This window comes from Lutjanus erythropterus, chromosome 22 (assembly GCF_056507025.1).
Source record: "Lutjanus erythropterus isolate fLutEry1 chromosome 22, fLutEry1.hap2, whole genome shotgun sequence".
Lineage (NCBI taxonomy): Eukaryota > Metazoa > Chordata > Actinopteri > Lutjaniformes > Lutjanidae > Lutjanus > Lutjanus erythropterus.
In genome coordinates this window covers 5054151-5072914 of record NC_139338.1, presented here as the reverse complement: position 1 = coordinate 5072914, position 18764 = coordinate 5054151, and the positions used below count along the sequence as shown (strand labels likewise).

At 42.0% G+C, this 18764-nt stretch overlaps 1 protein-coding gene across 2 annotated transcripts in view; it reads left to right on the top strand.

The window, feature by feature from the left end:
- scube1 (signal peptide, CUB domain, EGF-like 1) overlaps nucleotides 1–18764 on the top strand; it is a 143095-nt gene that overhangs the window by 92604 nt on the left and 31727 nt on the right. For both annotated transcript variants that reach the window (XM_084710727.1, XM_084710726.1), the window contains one exon: nucleotides 7502–7618. In XM_084710727.1, the coding sequence (XP_084566853.1) occupies nucleotides 7502–7618 (117 nt within the window). The remainder of the gene's footprint in view (nucleotides 1–7501; nucleotides 7619–18764) is intronic.

Sequence of the window (18764 nt, the reverse complement as noted above, 5' to 3'; positions counted from 1 at the left end):
CATGAACCCTGGTCTCAGGTTGGAAAGGCTCTGTTGCCTCCAGGTTTCTGGATACATTGATGTTCACCTGGTTGCAAATAAATCTTCATCTTATCTCAGAAATGTGCACACACAGAAACAACAGAGTAAAGTACGCAACACAATGAAAAACATTTATTGTCGGCCAAAACTCTGTTTAAGCAGGCTTGAACTTTAAAGATACAGCACATTGGACTTTGAATACACATGATGGGTGGCTGTGGCTCAGCAGGTAGAGCAGTTGTGATCCTAAGCTCTCACCAAAGTGTCCCTGGTCAAGACACTAAACCCCACATTGCTTGTATGGTAGCTTGCTGCCACCGTGAGTGAGTGTGTGAATAAGTAAAGTGCAACTTCGCACTTTGTTTACCTTAATATTGAATTTATTATTAGTAGTAAATTGAACCAGTTCCTCTAGGATTTTGCAAGCATTTTGTGAGACTTTTGTGGCCTAAGATACCTGATTTAACAGCAGCCTCTCCAAAAAATTACAAAAAAAAGCTGCAATTTGAAACTTTTTTCAGAGAGAATAAAATGTTTAGGATTACAAAAAATTCTAACAAAATATGTTTTATTTGTAAGAGAAAAAGTGCACTTGGGGAGTTCCACAAAAGCAAGCATGAAAATATAAAATATTGCACAGAGTATTGATAAATGTCAATAACAATAAGAAACATTGCGCTCTTTTCACTACCTGTGACATAATAAATATTTAAAAGAAAAATAATAAAACATTGAGTCAGTTCATTGAGATGTACATGTATATTTGGCGGGGCTATGATTGGTGGCACTCACTGGAAGCTTCAGTGATTGGTCAAATTTGCAGACATGTTGTAGTGATTGGACAAAATTGCAAGGTCATGCATAATTTACAGGGTTGCGAATTTGCGTTAACGGTTTCATTCTTAACATCACAACTTCCTGGAGGGACTGATTGAACTTGAGCACGTCATAGACATGTTGAATTTGAAATTCAGTTGCTTTCATCTTGCAAGCCTCCTCTCACTTTAAAAAAAATGGTATTTCAATGTTGATTTCATCTGGAGTCAAAGCACTCAGTGACTGGGCTTTGTAACCTAAGAAGAACAGAACTCCACCAAGGCCAAATGCCCTATCTGGCAAAGATAACAAAAGTGTGATATAATTTGTGTATCTGCCCCTGGATTCTGATCTGCTCCAGTCCAGTAGGTTTTTTGTAATCTTGCAGACAAACTGACTGATTGGTCAAATTTGCAGTGAATGTTGCAGTGATTGTACAAAATTTCAAGGTTGTACAGAATTCAAGGGGATTGGTTAAATTTGCATTAATTATCATTCATGTCCAAATATAATTGGATAAAAACCCAAACGATGACAATGACCAGTGGTGTCTGTGTTTTAATGTTTGAGGCCATGTGTGCCTCCATCATGCTTATGTGCATGAATGAACATGTGTACTGTTCATGCATGTAGTTGCTGAGAGCACAGAGGCCGTCCCCGGTGCAGCACTGGCACAGCCTGAGCAGCATCAGTATGTTAGATTTGACACTGCTATCAGTTTGTCTGCTTCGTCTGACACGCGGCGCTCCCGTCTCTGGCCCTGCTGCTATCACACAGCACAGACAGCACACTGATCAAGACAAATGGAATTGTGACCTAGGCTCTAATGAAAAGGTGCGGCTGAAATGAGAGCAGGAGTGAGACGGAAAGGAAAAAGAGCGTGGGCGACTTGATGAAGAGTAATTCAGGATGTTGATATTGAAGGAGTAGCTAAATCAGAAGCCAGGTGCTCGACACATGTGAGCAAAGTGTCAAAAAAGAGACTCAGTAGTGCTACAGTGGCTGTGGCCCTGGATTCCAAATAAACCATCACGTCAGGACAGACGGAGCCAAGCTGAGGCGTGTGTATGTGTGTGTGTACAGTAGGTCTATCCATATAGCGTGATTGCAGGCTGGAGCTACACTGACTGACAGCTGATTTTGGTGCCCATCAAGGCGCAAAAAGAGGATCTTGTTGAGAGCTGAAAGGTGATCGTGCTTGTTTCACCGTTTCACAGTACTGCTGCAGTCGTTGTTACTTGGCGTGATGCTTTAGTTTACACAGCGCACATGCTCTTCTCTCTCATGCTTTCCAGCTTTAATCAATAGAACATGTGTCCTCTCACGGAAAGAGCGGTTTGCGGCGGTCAGCATTTCCATGCGAGGACTGTGATGGACATGTATACTTACTGTCTTCCTTCTCATTCCTCTGGCCTTCGCTGACACATTGTAATCCCTGCTGACTAAGTTGCTGCCCTTGATCAGTCTGCAAGAGGAGAGTTGTATTCGTTGCTTTCGTCTTGCTAGCCTCCCCCTACTTAAAAAATTTTAATATTTCATTGTCGATGTCATCAAGAGTCTGATGACTGGTCTTCATTATCAAGTAAGCCCTAATAAACTGCACTTAATAATGCTAACAACTCAAGAGTTTCATTCCAAAACTTGGGAGAGGGCAGACCTCCACCAAGGCATGTTAACTAAAGTGAAAAATGGTGTGTATCCGCCCCCAGATTCTGCAGTTTCATGGCATTCAGGCCAGTATTATTTCAGACAAAAACTGCAAACAGACAAACTGCAGCAAAAACAATATCTCCTTGGCAGAGGTAAGGCGACATCCAATAGGGAACAAACAATTAAGTCATTTTTTTCTCTTTTTGCCTATTGGAATAAAGATTAATGTAACTGGTAGCTAAACATTCACAAACTGAGGGCTATGCAAAGCTCAGTATCTTGCCCAAGGATACTTCAACATGGAAAGTTGAGGGGGCCAGGGATCGAACCGCCAAGTGGACAGTTTAGTCTCTTGTTGACAACCCCACTCTACCACTGAGCCACAACAGCTCCTAGATGTACATGATGTTCAGATTAACATGAACTCAGCTGTCAGTTACCCAGAATGGACAGGTAGCATTTTTAGGTTAACGCTTGAATGAATAGTTAAACAATTTTGGAAATGCATTCTGGGTTCATTGTCTTGCTCAAGGGCACTTTGATGCATGGACAGGGATTGAACCACCAATTCTGGGGTTAATTAACTACCAGCTCTACCTCCTAAGCCACAGTTGCCACATCTGTGCTGTAATTAATAAGCTACAGCCAGAAGGAAATTAGCTTAACTTATCATAAAGACTGGAAACTTGAAGTTTAGTTAACAAAGTCATCCTATCAGAACTTCTACAGCTTTGTAACTAATACATCATATCATGTTTGTTTAATCCATACAAAAACCAAAGTGTAAAAAGCCGTAGCTTTGACTTTGTGGAGTCTTCCAGGTGTAGCTGCGTCATGTCTGCTGGAGTTGTTGCCATTCAATCATGCTTGTGGTTCCACTAGCAGCATTGCAGCACTGCAAGTCTGCAAATCAGACACTGGAAAACCATACCGATTCCAGTCAGTTTTCAAAATAAAAGACCCAGTGCAGACATGAACTCTTAAAAACAAAAAAAAGAAACTACTTAACAACACAGCCTGCTTATCCAAAACACTGTGGACAACCAACCTAGGTGTAGGCTCTGTGCAGTCATCAGCATACCCCCAATTCATTGTGATTGTGCTGACTTTCACACGCAGCCACTACATTGATCATGAATGTCGATCCACTCAACACGTATAGAGCACGTCCTCCCAGCAGTCTCCAGAGAGAAGTCACAATAATACACAGAACCACTACATGTCCATGGTGTACACAGTTGTCCCTGTGCGTGTCCACTGGGAGTATAATCCGGGCTTTAGTGTCAAGTGAGGTTGCCAGTGGGCCAATGCAGACTCAAAAATTAGTGTTAATTAATGAGCTTTAGAGATGCGGGTTGGCAGATTTTTTATTTTCATAAATAGTTCCTATGTCAGACTCTTGGCAACAAAACAAAGAAGCTATATTTTAAATGTTGAGTTATTCTTTTAATTTCTGATTAGAGGTATATCTGCTGATGCAAAAATTCCAATAATATATCAATGTTTATTTTGCATAAAAAGTGAACCAAAAAATATGAAACAAGTGCTTTTAGTGTATTTTATTGCTTCAGGTATTCACACATTCAGATTCAGGAGAAATTTTGATCTGACCAATCAGCAAGAACAACACCAAAGAATGATTAACAATTAAACAAACAGGACAGAACTGTGTAATTATAATCAATCATTGGTGATTCCAGTTCTGAGTCCCCCATGTTCCTTGTAGAAATATGCCCCACCACACACACACACACACACATACACACACAAACCAGGCCAGGACAGAAATATGCAAGGTTAGATGGAGGGTGTTGAGGCTTGGAGAGGGGGCTGAGGGGGGTATGAGAGGCTTGTCCAGCACATCAATCAGGCCCAGCGGTGTGTCTGTGTTCCCGCACTCAGTCTGGCCCCAGGGCCGGGCTGGGCGTGGCCTGGAGAGAGACGGGCTCCGAGCAGGACTGTGCTCACCCTCAGCTAATGATAGGGCCCACTGTACTCAATATAAATCACTCTGACCCATAAACACCACCTCCACACGCAGCACGTCTACTCACATGCACTTATGCTATACCTTCACGCTCACACAAAGTCCAGTCTTATTGACTTAAGTTATTAGAGAACTTTACAACACACACTCTCATGATGCTGGGGAGTCGAGAAAGGACAGGGGTCTGCTGTCTTACCCTACAGGGCCCATCAGACAGACTAGCTGGATGATGGAGTGTCTCTCCCACCAGCCCTCCTTCCTCTCTCTGCTGTTTTTTGAAATCATTTGCTATCTGGCCACAGAACTTCTCCAGAGAGAGAACCAGACATGAAAAGGATTGCAAATGATGAACACAGAGCTTTGACGGGTAAACACAGCGAGGAACAAATGCCAGTTAGAAAACAGAGATTAAGGGGAAGAAGCCGTGAGACTGATGTTGTTTGGAGCTGCATGAAGAAACACAAACAAATCTACAAATACCTTCCTGTTTCGTGATAGAAAGCATCGGCCATCTTGGCTCCGATGTGTTTGTGACTCTGCATTCTGAAAGGGCATTATGCTAATGCCGTGACCTCTGGATGTGGATGTGTTTGCCAGCCTGAAAGGGCTTTTCCTACTTCCCTCTTCTCTCCGCCTCACAATCTCCTGGCATTTTAATTAAAAGGGAAAAAGCTGCCAGAAAGTAGAGAAACATCCCCAATTCACATGTTGTCTGGCAAAAGCCTTTGAATTTCAAATGTCAACTTTTATAATAGCCAGCAATTATTTAATAATGCTTTGGACAGTTTACCACGAAATCAAAAATCCATATATTTCCTCTTACCTTCAGTGCTATGTATTCATCTAGATTGTTTTTGTGTGAGTTGTTGAGTTTTGGACATATTTGCCGTAGAGATGTCTGCCTTCTCTCTGATATAATGGAACTAGAAGGCTTGTGGTGCACAAAGCACTAAAAATACGTTTGCAAAACTCAACAGCAATGTCTCTTTCCAGAAATCACGACCCGTTTGCTCAAGATAATCCACAGACCTGTTTGTGAGCAGTCTCATGTAGGAACTATTTTCTTTCTACCGAATTACACATGCATCTACTCATGGATGAGAAGCTTGTGTTCATGACCATGCAGGTCATAAACATTAATGGCATCCATCTTCGCTAAGCTGTAATATTAGTGCCACTGATCTAGCTAGCGCGATTTTCAGTTTCTAGTCTTTATGCTAAGCTAAGCTAACTGTGTCCTGGCTAAACTTCATATTTACAGTACAGACATGTGAATTACTCAGTCCGCAGACCTTGTTGTGGGCAGTTCCATCAAGGAACTATGATTTTGCTACTGAAATACATCCACCAGTCTACAACTACAGTTGCTAATCATAGCTAGTTCAATGCTGCTAGCATTACCTCTCAACTGAGGGGAATGCCATAAATGTTTGCATCACATCTTGTCATGACTATGAGGAATAGTTTAACACTACTTGGCTTTCTTGCTGAGAGTTAGATTAGAAGATTGATATCACTTAAATTTGAAGCTACAGCCAGGAGGCAGTTAGCTTACCTTAGCATAAAGAGTGGAAAACAGCTGGTTCTGTCCAAAACAAAATCAGCCTATCACCACTCTTAAAGCTGTCTAATTAACACATCATACCTTGTGTGTTAAATTAAGCTAAAGTGTATAAAGAAACTACAGCCAGGAGACAGTTAGCTTAGCTTAGCATAAAGCCTGGAAACTGAAAACAATAGTAACTAACTCAGTGGCGCTAACATTAGTAAATGCACCCTTCCTTCTGCATGGTGGTATGATTGGTTGGTAGAAAGAAACTAGTCCCTTCATAAAACTGCTCACAACAAGTTCTGTGGATTACCTTGAATAACTGGGTAACGATTTCTTGAAAGAGACGTTGCTGTTGAGTTCAAATGTATTTTTTTGAACCAACTGCAATCCAACTAGTTCCATTATATTGGAGAGAATGCAGACATCTCTGTGGCCAATATCTCTGCAACTCACACCAAAACTATCTAGATGGACAAATAGCACTACAGGTAAGAGGAAAAATATGTATTTTTATTTTGGGGTAACTGTCCCATTAAATTTGATTTTAAAAAGTAGTTTTAAAGAGAGGGGAGATGTCTTTAAATCCAAGAACACAAGAAAATTCTTTCCTAATTCATGCACTCATTCACACAACAGTGATATGTGTTGGATTTTCTCTGGAATTACTGAAGTCAAACCCACCAAAAGCAGAACAGTCACTAAGTGAAACTGTAGTTTTATTGAATCCTTTTCAACAAACATGAGTCAACGTCAAATTTCAGCCTCCTCAGCACTTCTCAGGGCCCGTCGGGAACGTGTGTGCTGAGCTTTGCTAAAGCAACAGCGGCCGGGCAGGTGAGCTAGAGTTACCATGAGCTCGTGTTTGTTTTGGGATCAGCTCAGGCAATATTCACAAGTCCGAGCAAACCTTATCTACGCCACGTACAAGAACATTTTTCTGGAGGAAAATATACACACCGGTCCTACCAAGTGTGCTCTAGACTTACAGCACTCAACCTTGCACTAACTTTATTTTTCTATCTACTTACCTTAACCCTACCTTTTTTTTATTTGTGTTAACTGATTTCTTGTCACGTTTTGGAAACAGGACCGACCTCTGGGCCAAAGAGTTCCTCCTCCACCCTCCTTTACAGCACAGTGTCATGTGTTTTTGTCTTGTTGTAATGATACACTTCAGTCAGTGATAAATCCTGATTGTGACTTTCTGTGTTTGAACACTGTATTTATATAAAAATGTCTCTCCTCATGAAAACTGGGGTGCTGTGATGTATTTTCTCCATCCGTGTGTTGACAAAGCTCCATGACAAAACACAAGAATACAGGAAGTGTATTCTCCTACAACATGAAGCTTTGTCTCAACCCACATCAACTTCAGTGTGTCTTTGTCATGCTGTTTCAGAAGCAGGGGTCACATGATAACACCTCCCCCTCCTTCTTCTCTTTCTCCTTTTCCGTCCCTGTGCCACCATCTGCAGAGACCTGCGCCGTCAACAACGGCGGCTGCGACAGGACATGTAAAGACACGGCCACCGGGGTCCGCTGCAGCTGCCCCGTGGGATTCACCCTGCAGCCCGACGGCAAAACCTGCAAAGGTCAGTGAAAATGTGAAACTGTTGGAATATATCAGTGGGAACCTGGACAAAACCATATTTTTTAGAGGGTTTTGTAGTGAGTAGCAGAGGTCGGAAGTAACTTAGTATAAATACTTTGTAACTGTGCTCACATAGATATTTCCGGTATCAGTAATGTACTTAAATATTTATTTTTCTGATAACTTTCTACTTTTCTCCCTACATTTTGATACAAATATCTGTACTCTCTATTCCTTACATTTACAATACAGATTCGTTACTGTATTTTTGATGTGAGAGGAAGAATTGATTATTTTTATTTGTCACTGTACGCCACCTTCCAACATCAAGACAAAAAAACGCAGAAAAATTAAAAACACCATAAAAGACATAAAGAGCTGAAAACAACCTAACAAGACGAAAAAAACATGAGGCGAAAAATTATGTAACAACACATAAGAAGACAAAAAAGACAAGACGAAAATAATGGGACAGATGTAACAAGTAGAAAGACAAAAATGACATAACAAGATGGAAAAAAAGTAACAAGACAAAAACAGCATGATTAGTTGAAAAACAGGATGTAATAAGACTAATACAACATAACAAGATCAAAAAACGATGTAACAAATCGAAAAAAAATGTAACGAAAACTGTGTAAAAGAAGTAACAACACAAAACAAACGTAACCAGACGAAATAGACACAGAGGAAGGTTCACCCGCCGGGAAAAGGTGACGTTCATTATTTTTGCACAGAAACAGCTATTAAATATATCCTTCACAGGATAACTTTCTACTTTTATACTTTGAGGCTTTTTTTGTGAGTTTTTTTTTTTTTTTTGGTACTTCTTCCAAAGTAAAGAACATGTGTACCACCTCTGGTGCACAAGTTGTGAGCAGTCTCATGTAGGGACTATTTTCACAAATATACACTTTAAACCATAACTCTCATTTAGCTTTGATTTGATATTATTTAATTAATTAATCACAACATATAAAGTTTACCAGTGCTTGAGCAGTATTCCCACCATTTTAAAACCAGGAAGTGACACAGGGGTCCTGATTTGTGATTTGTTCCAATTCTCAAGAATGGGTGATATACGTGTGTGAGGCCTGCGAGCCTGCTGTGAGGGTCAGCGGTGCTTGGCTGCTGTTCACTGAGCACCCTGTGTATGCACCTGAGCCTGCTATGACTGGTATCTGAGTGATCCAGAGCCAAACCCAACCCCGCCATCCGCTTCACTTCCAACCGCACGCAGCTCCCGACGCGGTCACTGCCACTGCCGCCGCTTGTTGTTGTTGATTTTGCCGCTGAGCATTTCTCCACTTCCGACAGCCTGCCGGTGACGTCAATGACGGTGGTCCGAGGAGAAGGCCGCCGCAGCGTGGGCCTAAACATCCCAGACGTATGATTGTAGTGTTTTGGCTCTTCTCTAAACAAACAGGCTCACTGAATGAGGCTGACCTGTGGGTTCAAACACTGGTCTTTACAGGCAGAGGTGCTTTATTCTCCTCAGGGCTGGATACTGCAGCAGTCAGAGGGCTGTGAGTAGAGGAGGAGGCCTTCTGTGCTGAGGTGTGGTGTACAAGGATATATGGTACATTTTAAAGTCCCATACTTACAGTGAAAGAGTAATTGGTAGGATGAGAGAAGATTTCTTTCAAACATTTCCTGCAGACATCAAATATAATGTCTAGTTTATATCAGTCAGGTTGGTCTCTTCAAAATGTACTGTTCATATTACAGTATTCTAGCTCTTTGTGTTATCCCTCCACCACAGCTCAGCAAAGAGACACAGCTCAGCCTGTTTTATATTAAAACGACTGTAACTTTGAATGTCACAGACAGCTCCGATACTCCAGTCACAAATTTGATGACTTTAGACTTGACTTGGCAAAATCTAAGAAGATTTGCAGCTCTCATACACTTTAACACCAGTAACTTCACTCGGACTTGAACCTGTTGACTGGAGAGTACTCGATACCTTCCCTGAAGCCCAAAGATTAAAAAAGTCTGTTGTTTAATTTATATTATTTAATTTCCTGAATTAATGCTATTCATTTTCAGCAAGCCAACACTTAATTCCCCAGATCCACTTTGTTTGAACCAATCCAACAGCATGCAGGTTAGAGGAAAGAAACACAAAGAAGTAATGTTGTGTGACTGTGCTACAGTTGGAAAAAGTTAAACCAAAGTTTTTTGGGGGGCGGGTGTGTGTGTGTGTGTTGTTTTTTTTTTCACTTACAACTATGAGGCGGTCAACAAAATCATATTGCAGTATGAAAATGTGGGTTGAAAATTACAGATGGAGAAGCAACAACTTCCTACTGTATGTGACATTTGAAGTTGTACATACAAACAGTAACTTGAGGCCTTGGACCTAAATATATGTCCATCTTTATAGATGTCAGTGGCTGAAGTTATTAACAGAGTTTGATTTGAGAACCTGACCACTGTTTAAAGACAGATTTGACTGTTTGTGTTTAAATGACTTTGACATACTGATTACTCATTGGTGTGCGCTGGTTGTCATGAAGAGTTTTACTGTGTGGTATAAAGTGAATATTCTCTGAGTCTTGATTCTTTGGTGAAACTACCTATAGTTACTGTAGCCTGTTTTAACTGCACAAAAAACCCACCAATACCCACAAATCTAATCACAATCTAACTTGTGTCTTAAGTGGGAAAGGTACAATCAGCATTCACTCTTGGGTCAAATGACTCTGCAGGGGTCACAGGTATTTATTGGCTCCAACTCCAGTCGGCATTGATGGAAACATGATGTTCAGGTGGACACGCTAATTTTTGCCCCTTTTTGGTGGAGGCAACTAAGGCTTGTCACCTCCCTCAGTAACTTCACTGACTCTTTTGCTTCTTTTTCATAACCATGTGCTGCTTGGTTTGACTCAGTTTGAATTGGTGTATCAGTTGAGCTCAGCAGAGTTTGCTCTAAATAAACATCCTGTAAATTCTTCACAATTAAAATACCCAATATTTTGGTATCCAAACACTTTTACTGTGAAGCAGCAAAATTAGGAAATAGTCACTTTTCATCAGCAGTAATTTAACAGGCCTACTATCAGCTGAAAGCAGACATGAAACAGTAAAATAAAGCAAAAACCCAAAAGTACAAACAGCGACACAGGAGAGAAACTAAACTTAAAACCACAGAAATTCAGTTAGAAGCTACAAATGTATTACACTTTTAAAACCTTTCTCTCTGGTTTCTTGCACAGACATGAGTTGAGTCTTTTCTGGCAACACATTAGGAAAAAAAACAGAAGGACAAGTCATCAACTGGCAATGTGGCAGAAGCCACATTGAAAAAAAACCTTCATACTTGTGCTAATTTTGATGTTAAACAGTATATAAGAAGGATAATGAAGCTCCACATTCCTCTGCCACATGTATTTGTGCTTGTCGATGGTACCGCTCCTCCTCTCTGCATGGATGGAGAGATGGAGGTGGTGGGGTACACCCCCCACGTGTGACAGACATGGTCAAGGAGATACGAGTCGTCATAGCAACGGGCTGCAGGTCATGTGACAGTGACATGACTTGTAGCGTGTCAGAATCCCGGCGCCTCATGTGATGTGAGTGTGCTTTTCTAAACTGTATAATACTGTATGTGTGTGTGTGTTCTGCTGTGTGTGTGTATTTGCGAAATGAGTGTCAGGCAGTTTGAGAATGTGGCATGTAGGTGTGTGAAATCCTGGAGCCGGAGCTGTCTCAGGCCTGGCAGGCAGACGACGCGTCGGCAAACTTTGAGATGTTTGAACAGTGAGGCCCACGCTGGACACCCCTCTCTCTCTCTCTCTCTCTCTCTCTCTCTCTCTCTCTCTCTCTCTCTCTCTCTCTCTCTCTCTCTCTCCTCCTACCCATGGCACACACACACTCACACACACAGCACCATCCAGCTGCAGATGCAATAAATACAGCAATCGACTCACAAATGTACTCAAGGAGACAGGACAAATCAGTCGGTTCCTAATTTGAAGCATTAAGCATGAGAACACGTGATAATTACCATAATTACCATCTTAGTGAGCTCTAGCTGGCTGCATTTTTGCATTAGATTAACATATTAATGTTTGTACATCACAAAACAACATAATTATTTATTCCTAGGCAGTAGGGTTTGATAAAAGCTCTTCATTTAGTGCTAAAATATAGCAATGTTTTATGTGAATAAACATGTTTTATGATTGTTTGTGCAAAAGTAACTGAAATTATCAACAGAATGTCAAAAAATATCACCATTTTAGGGATAAAGTGACTTGGCCATTTAAGCTTTCAGCTTTTTTAAGGGCACTAAGGTCAAATGCCAGGGCAGCAAGGCCATCAAATGAAATAATGGTATTAAGTTCAAGGAAATATTTAATTTAACTGAATGGTTAAGGAAGATTTTATTTGAAATGGGTCTAAATAGCTAGCTAGCTGTTTGTACCAGGCTAGAAATCGAACCCACTACTGGCCAGGGTTTGCTCAGTGTCTCAGAGGCAGAGGAGAAAATGGTAAAATCAGCTGGGGCAGTGAGGGTGGGGCATCAAGGCCACTATGGCCTCAGAGCAGATCATTGTTTAACATAAGGCCTAACTGAGAGGCCACACAGCCACAGCCCTCATGGCCTCATGAGAGATGTCTACTGACGTTAGCATGCTAACTAACTACCTTCAGCCTATCCTGTCTCGCAGTACTGCTTTGTACTTCAAAAGGCGATAGTGAGTCACTGTAGTGTCCATTCTGCCCTCAGCACAGCACCACAGAGGTGGTTTTAACACCCACTCAGGTGGGTATCTCACTCTTCTCCCTGTTCATACCTCTCCTGTCCCGGCCTGAACCCACCAGAGTCAGAGTCCTGGCTGGAGCCTCTGTAAATCACGTTGGTAATGTATTCCCTGTTGTCAGACTGGCCTCCGTCTGTCTCAGAGATTGTGTTTGGTTCAAGTCCAGTCATGTTGATTGGGAGGCTACTGAGCCTGGCTCCAGTTCTGGTGCCCATAACGACTCCACGGCAGCATTCCTAGCCCAGGTCTGCTGAAGAGCTCCAGTTTCCTGCAGTCCAAAGCTCCTGTGCTAGCACTGTAAACACCAACACTCATGAGTGCTCCCAGCCACTAACAAGCCCAGGAAGAGCATCAGGTTCTTAAAGTGTGTTCATCCATCCATCTACCTCATCCTCCTCCTTTCTTGACTTTGTTGCTCTATAACAATGTCACCTGCTCGATGGCTTTGTCACTGAACTCAAACAGATGTAATTCTGTGGGACTTGCTGAAACGACTGATGCTGCTGTTTTTCATGGCTGAACAGTACATACAGAAACTTTAAAAATCCATGCTCCTGAGGCCAAACATTTGCCGCGAGCAGCATCATCTGCTGACAGGCATGTAACAGTTGCATGCTGGGGGAACATCTCGTCCACTGCTCTGATGTCAAATTCAAGCCCGGCAGCTTGTGCGAACACTTCCACTCTGTCTCTCCAGGTGATTTGTGGTCCTGACAGAACCCAGCATTTACAGTGGTGGAGAGATGAAAAGTTCCCCCTCTTTTTTTTCAGGCCTAAGTTGAGTGGGGAAGATGGATAGGAGCGCAGTCCAGCTGTGCCCCGCCCACATAATTTGGCTGTGGATCAGCCCCCCGGGCTTCATAAATCCCCGAGCGGGGATCAGTGCTGAAGGGAGCTGAGAGACACAGAGCAGGCAGCTCTCATCGATCAGTATCTATCAACCAGGAAAACACACACAAACTTACACAAGACAATACACATGCACCCTGCTGCTGTGAGCTAGACCCAGACCATGATGTGTATAGAGTGGAGTGTGACATCACCCAGGTCTCAAAGGACAGGTTTTATTGTCTGACTCCATCTTTATTCAAACATCAATATCTGAACAGTATGTTGGATCCTGGGTGGAGCTGAGGTGGTAGGAACAAGTGGCAACCACTTTCAGGGCTAAAAGGCTTCCCGTGATTTTTGCTTTTGTGTCCATGCCTTCGTTTGGCAAAATCCATTCATTTTGTATCTCCCATTCATTTTAAAGGCTTAAGTTACCAAAAACTAAAACAATATTATCTGTCTTCTCTCTAATGGTGTATGCAAGCTTTTAGTTTTGGTCTTATTTGTCTAGGTTTGAGTTATTTGACCCTGAGATTTTTACCTCCATCCCAATACAATTGAGGTGAACAGCATTGAAACATTACAATTAAACTGTAATATGTCTTTCCACAACCAGTGCCCCCAGTGTTTTGGATAATCTACAGAACACACTGTGAGCAGTTTTTGTTGGAACAGTTTTCTACCAAAGAAGTTCCTATGAAAAGTATTCATTGTGTGTTTTTCAGTGTCATATTCTCAGATACTATCTTCATGGCTCGATACCAGTAGAGTTACAAGAGAAAATATTTGCTTTTTGTCGTTTGGGTGAGCTGACTCTTTAATACAGTTCAAATTTTCCGAGGAGTCAGAATCTAGTGGGCTAGGAAGGACGCCATTTTAAGGTAGTTTCACATGGATTTTAACATTTAATCTATTCCAGTGGTGCCACTTTTTTGCATTTTTATTCACCAGAAAGACACACTATAGGGCATTTTTCTACATTTTATCCACTGGAAGAAGACTCTAGAGGGTAGTTTTTAACTTTTTTACTTTACCACTCTAGAGGGCACATCATAATGTACCAGGAGCATCCAAGACGGGATTTCTGCTACGTTTTTCAGAACGTGTAGGCACCAGAGAGAGCAATCACCCCCCTAGCCACCCCTCTTAGTCCATCAGTGTTCTCCGGTCAAACGATACCCTCATTTGATCCTTTTTGTGTCCAGAAAAATATTAAATAAATAGACTATTTGTATGCTTTTGCTCATAGCCAATCACTGCACTGCTTTTATTAGTAGAAAAATATATCAAATTAAGTACTCTCTTGGTATTGGTATTGTTTTTATGGTACTGGTTGTATTTTTTCCATCATGTTAAAGTATCAACTCTGGTTTTCAGTTTTAGCACCGTCATTTTCCAGGAGGCCGTTTCTGTTGGACTGAGTTTGTGCTTTAGTCCTCTCTTTATTGACGGGGCTTTAACAGCATTCAGTAAATCCCAAGTCCTCCCTGTAACCTTAGCAACAGCACGCACAGGTTGCTGTCCGAGAGTTAGCTAATCAATATCTCCCGCCGGAGTCCACACGTGTGCATGTACACGTGCACGTGTGGGTGTGTGTCGACTCTGGTGGCACATGTAATCACAGTTATGTTAGCTGCGTATTGTAGTGCACAGACTGGAGTATAATTGCTGGCATTTAGCAGTTTACCGAACATGGTAGTTAGCGGCAAGATAAGTGCCACGCTGTGAGGTGGTCTCATCTAATGTGCCACTAAATTGCTCGATAGAGACAGACAGCTCTCCCTCCACCTCTCCTTCTCTCCCCGTCTGTGTCTACCTCGCTTCAGAGCCAAGGGGATGTGCCCTGTCGTGCCTGTCTATCATAATCATTTCAATATAAACTATGTAGGGCATGTTTAAAACCCACCAGTCCGATAAACGCCCTTTCATCTGCGCTGACAGACGAGGCGGTTCAGCCTCTCACGATGACAGACACGCCAACCCGAGGAGGCGTTCCATCGCGGGGCTCTCATGCCGACAACTGGCTGAGAGAGACCGAGGGAGAGAGGGGAGGAAGATTTTTTTTTTGAACAGTTTCCAGATGTTTGATTAGAAGGTGTACACTAGAGGTCGGATGAGTTACTGTGTGTGTGTTCATGTACGTGTGTGTGTGCATGTGGTTTCTGTGGGTTAATTAACACACATTTAGGTTGCATGTTAGTCTGTATTTTGTGCATATACAAGCTGATCAGAGGTTGTATGTGTATGCCAGTGTGCCTGCGGTTGTGTGTGTGTTTGTGTGGATAGCGTGTGGTCGCTGTACTCTTCTGTACAGTACACAGTGTATTGGCACCTGAGACACGTCCCCACTGGCCTGCATTCCTCCTCTACCTGAAAAAACCTGAACACACATACAAACACACAATCAGATCACACTAAGAGTACACGATCACATCCATTCACCTGGAAACTAATGGGCTCCTAACAAAGGAACATCACAACCATGAATGCATGGAAACACATGTCAGGTTTCCATCTAAATTTACCACAAGTTTGAATTTATTTTTCAGGAAGTCTGCAAAAGAAACCAGTGTTAAACCACTGCAGAAGAAGAAGAGACAAAGATTTTATCAATATTAAAAGAGCTCCAGTCAAACTTCAAATGACGACAAACGATGTAGGAAACATGGTGGAAATATGACATTTCTGAATTAATGTGGGGAAGGTTACTGTCTCCTCATCGCACCGCACACTTCAGTGGAAGCTTCATGTATGTCATGATTATTTACTAAGTCTGTTTCCATTGCTTTTACCAGTACACACACTTTTAAGAATCAGGATTTGCTTTATAAGCCAAGAATGTGTGCAGACATACAGCTAAGAACAAGAGTAACAAAAACACTGAACTGTCCCATTCTCATAACCGTGATATCTCAAGAACACTTTGACAATGTCCACATGGAGGTCACTTTGTAGAATGCAGAAGCACCTACTGCAATGCCACCACAACTGCCAGATGCAACCAGCAGAGATTTATAAAGTTCCACCAACATCAACATGACCCTCACTTACATCGTCCTGAGGACAGAGAGGACAGAGGACGGATAGACTGCTGAACATTTGATGTCACAATGAAGCAGAATCATTTCATCCTCTTAGATATATGTGTGTCATTTTGTCATAATTTGCATTTGAATTACTGAGTTATGGCCAAAACTGTTTAGTGAGGTTACCTTGACCTTAACCTTTGCCCACCAAAATCTACTCAGTTTCTTTGAGTCCAGGAAGACGCTTTAACTAAGTTTGAAAAAAATACCTCCAAGCATTCTTGGGATATCACCTTCATGAGAAGGGGATGAACATGAAGTCACAGTGACCTTGACCTCTGAACTGTAACCACCAAAAAATTATTCATGTGAACATTTGTGTCAAGTTTGAAGAAATTCTTTGAACACGTTCTTGAGATATTGTGTTCACAAGAATGGAATGACCTGAAAACATCATCCCTGTGGCCACAGCTGTCGCCGGCTTGGAGCCATAGAAAGGTTTTTCCAAAATTCTGAATCACAGAGGACCTCGAGCACACAGTCATGACTATGCACAAAAAAGATTAGGTTGATCCTGTAGTTTGCAAGATTGCAGAATTTACACTTATTTTATGCACAGTTGAGAATGAACATATTAGTAATCATTGCTTTTCTAGTTCTGTCAAGTCTGAATGAAGCCTGACAAAAAGCCATCACTTTAACAGATAAAGCCAGCAGTGTTACATATTCCATGTCTGAAAATGGCTTTACCCATCAGTTGTATATGTGATGTGACTGTAAGATGCTTGGAAAAGTGTTTCTTTGTATATTCTAGATGTTAGAATATTTGTGGCATAATTTGCTGATTATCCGTAGTTCGATGTAATAATGCGTCTGTATGTTGGTCCAAAATCTCTTAGTCACTCAGACTGTTTGGACTAGACCAACCAAATCCTAATATATTACTCTTACATCCGTGAAGCAATTACCCATACTATTTAAAGATGGCTACATATGACATGTCATACACAATATTTGGAATGTCAGATCTTGCAGCTGATCGCTACTGAAGTGTTGTTAAAAAACATAAAATTTTCACTTATTAACTTTTGCTTTTTGTCTCAATAAGCATAGTATTCTGAAAGTTTTGTTTATGCATCGAACATAGGTCTACCTTGACTTAGTGTGCAGATGTTACAGATGTTACTTAATCCCTCTATATTTTGGTGTGAGACAGGAAAAATGGAACAATTTGCAATGCAACAAACTTTTATTTAACATCCGTCGCCCCCCCCGGACAGTCAGCGTCACTTGTCAGGTACACTAATCCAGTTAAAACGCTGTAGTCTCCATTACCTTACATGACTGCAGCAGGGCCGGCAGACCTCGCTCAGGCCAAACCCGGCCCACATCACTGGCTGTTTTATTGTTGTGTAAAAACTTAGAGTTTCCCTTGGCCCACATGCATCCGTGGAGTGTTTGTTATTTGACAGGATCTAGCGCTGGGGTCGTTTAATACCTGAATAAATACACGCTCCCTCCTGGCCTGATGTCTGTCCTCTCCACCGGCAACACCCTACGAAGAAAACCAACGCTCTCCACGAAAACTAGATCCCCTGTACTCCGTCCGTAATTATTTGTAGAGGTTCGGGTTTCTGCAAATGTATTCCATTTAATTGCTTTTTACTGCAAATATTTGGTAAAACTATATTTGGTAAAATTCTCCACTATGCGCAGCTCGTACCCTGGAGGTATGAGCTGCACATTCCTACAAGCAAGTCTAAATGCGGTTGAAGTGACAACGCAAGAGTTTTATTCCTGGTCGGTTTGTTTCCATCTCCATCTTTCCCTCAGACAGACGAGCCTCTTACATAACAGCCTGACCCAGCGCCTGACCTCTGGATGCTGGCGTCAGAGGTGAGGCGTTAAGGTTCATTCATCCCACCCCCATCGATGGCGGTTGGTTTAGGCAACAGCGCTGATCAATCAGGTCAGTGGGGGGGGGTTATCAGGCAGCTGAGCCCCACAGCAGCATCAGGGTCTCTGCTGGAGTCAGGTTTCTCATTGTAAACACTGGTCTCCTCAAACACAGCCTGAGATTCGCAGTGGAGCAGGCCGGGGGTGGAGGGCTTGTTTCCTTTGGCCCAGGTGGATGTTAGCAAGCCTTCTCATTTGGCCATCAGCCTCCTCCACGGCCAGCACAGTGTATGTGAAGAGTTCACTTCCAAAATATCTGCCCTGCAAGAAAAACTCATTTCCTCAAGGTTACCAACCAGTAGATTCAGTTTAAATTCCATTGTATAGGACGTCTATTATTTGGACTGCTGATATATTGTGTTAAAATGTGCCACAATATGTTCCTCCTAACCAATGCAGACAGACTCACTGGAAACTTCGTCTTGATTTCACATCAGGTTTTCAGCCCAATAAATTTCATGCTGTGCTCTGAGATTTTCATGGTCAGTCGTACAACTTGACTACTGTTGAACACTGTCAGAACAACGGTGCTCCTGACAAGACTGAATAAATCGCTTCTGCATTT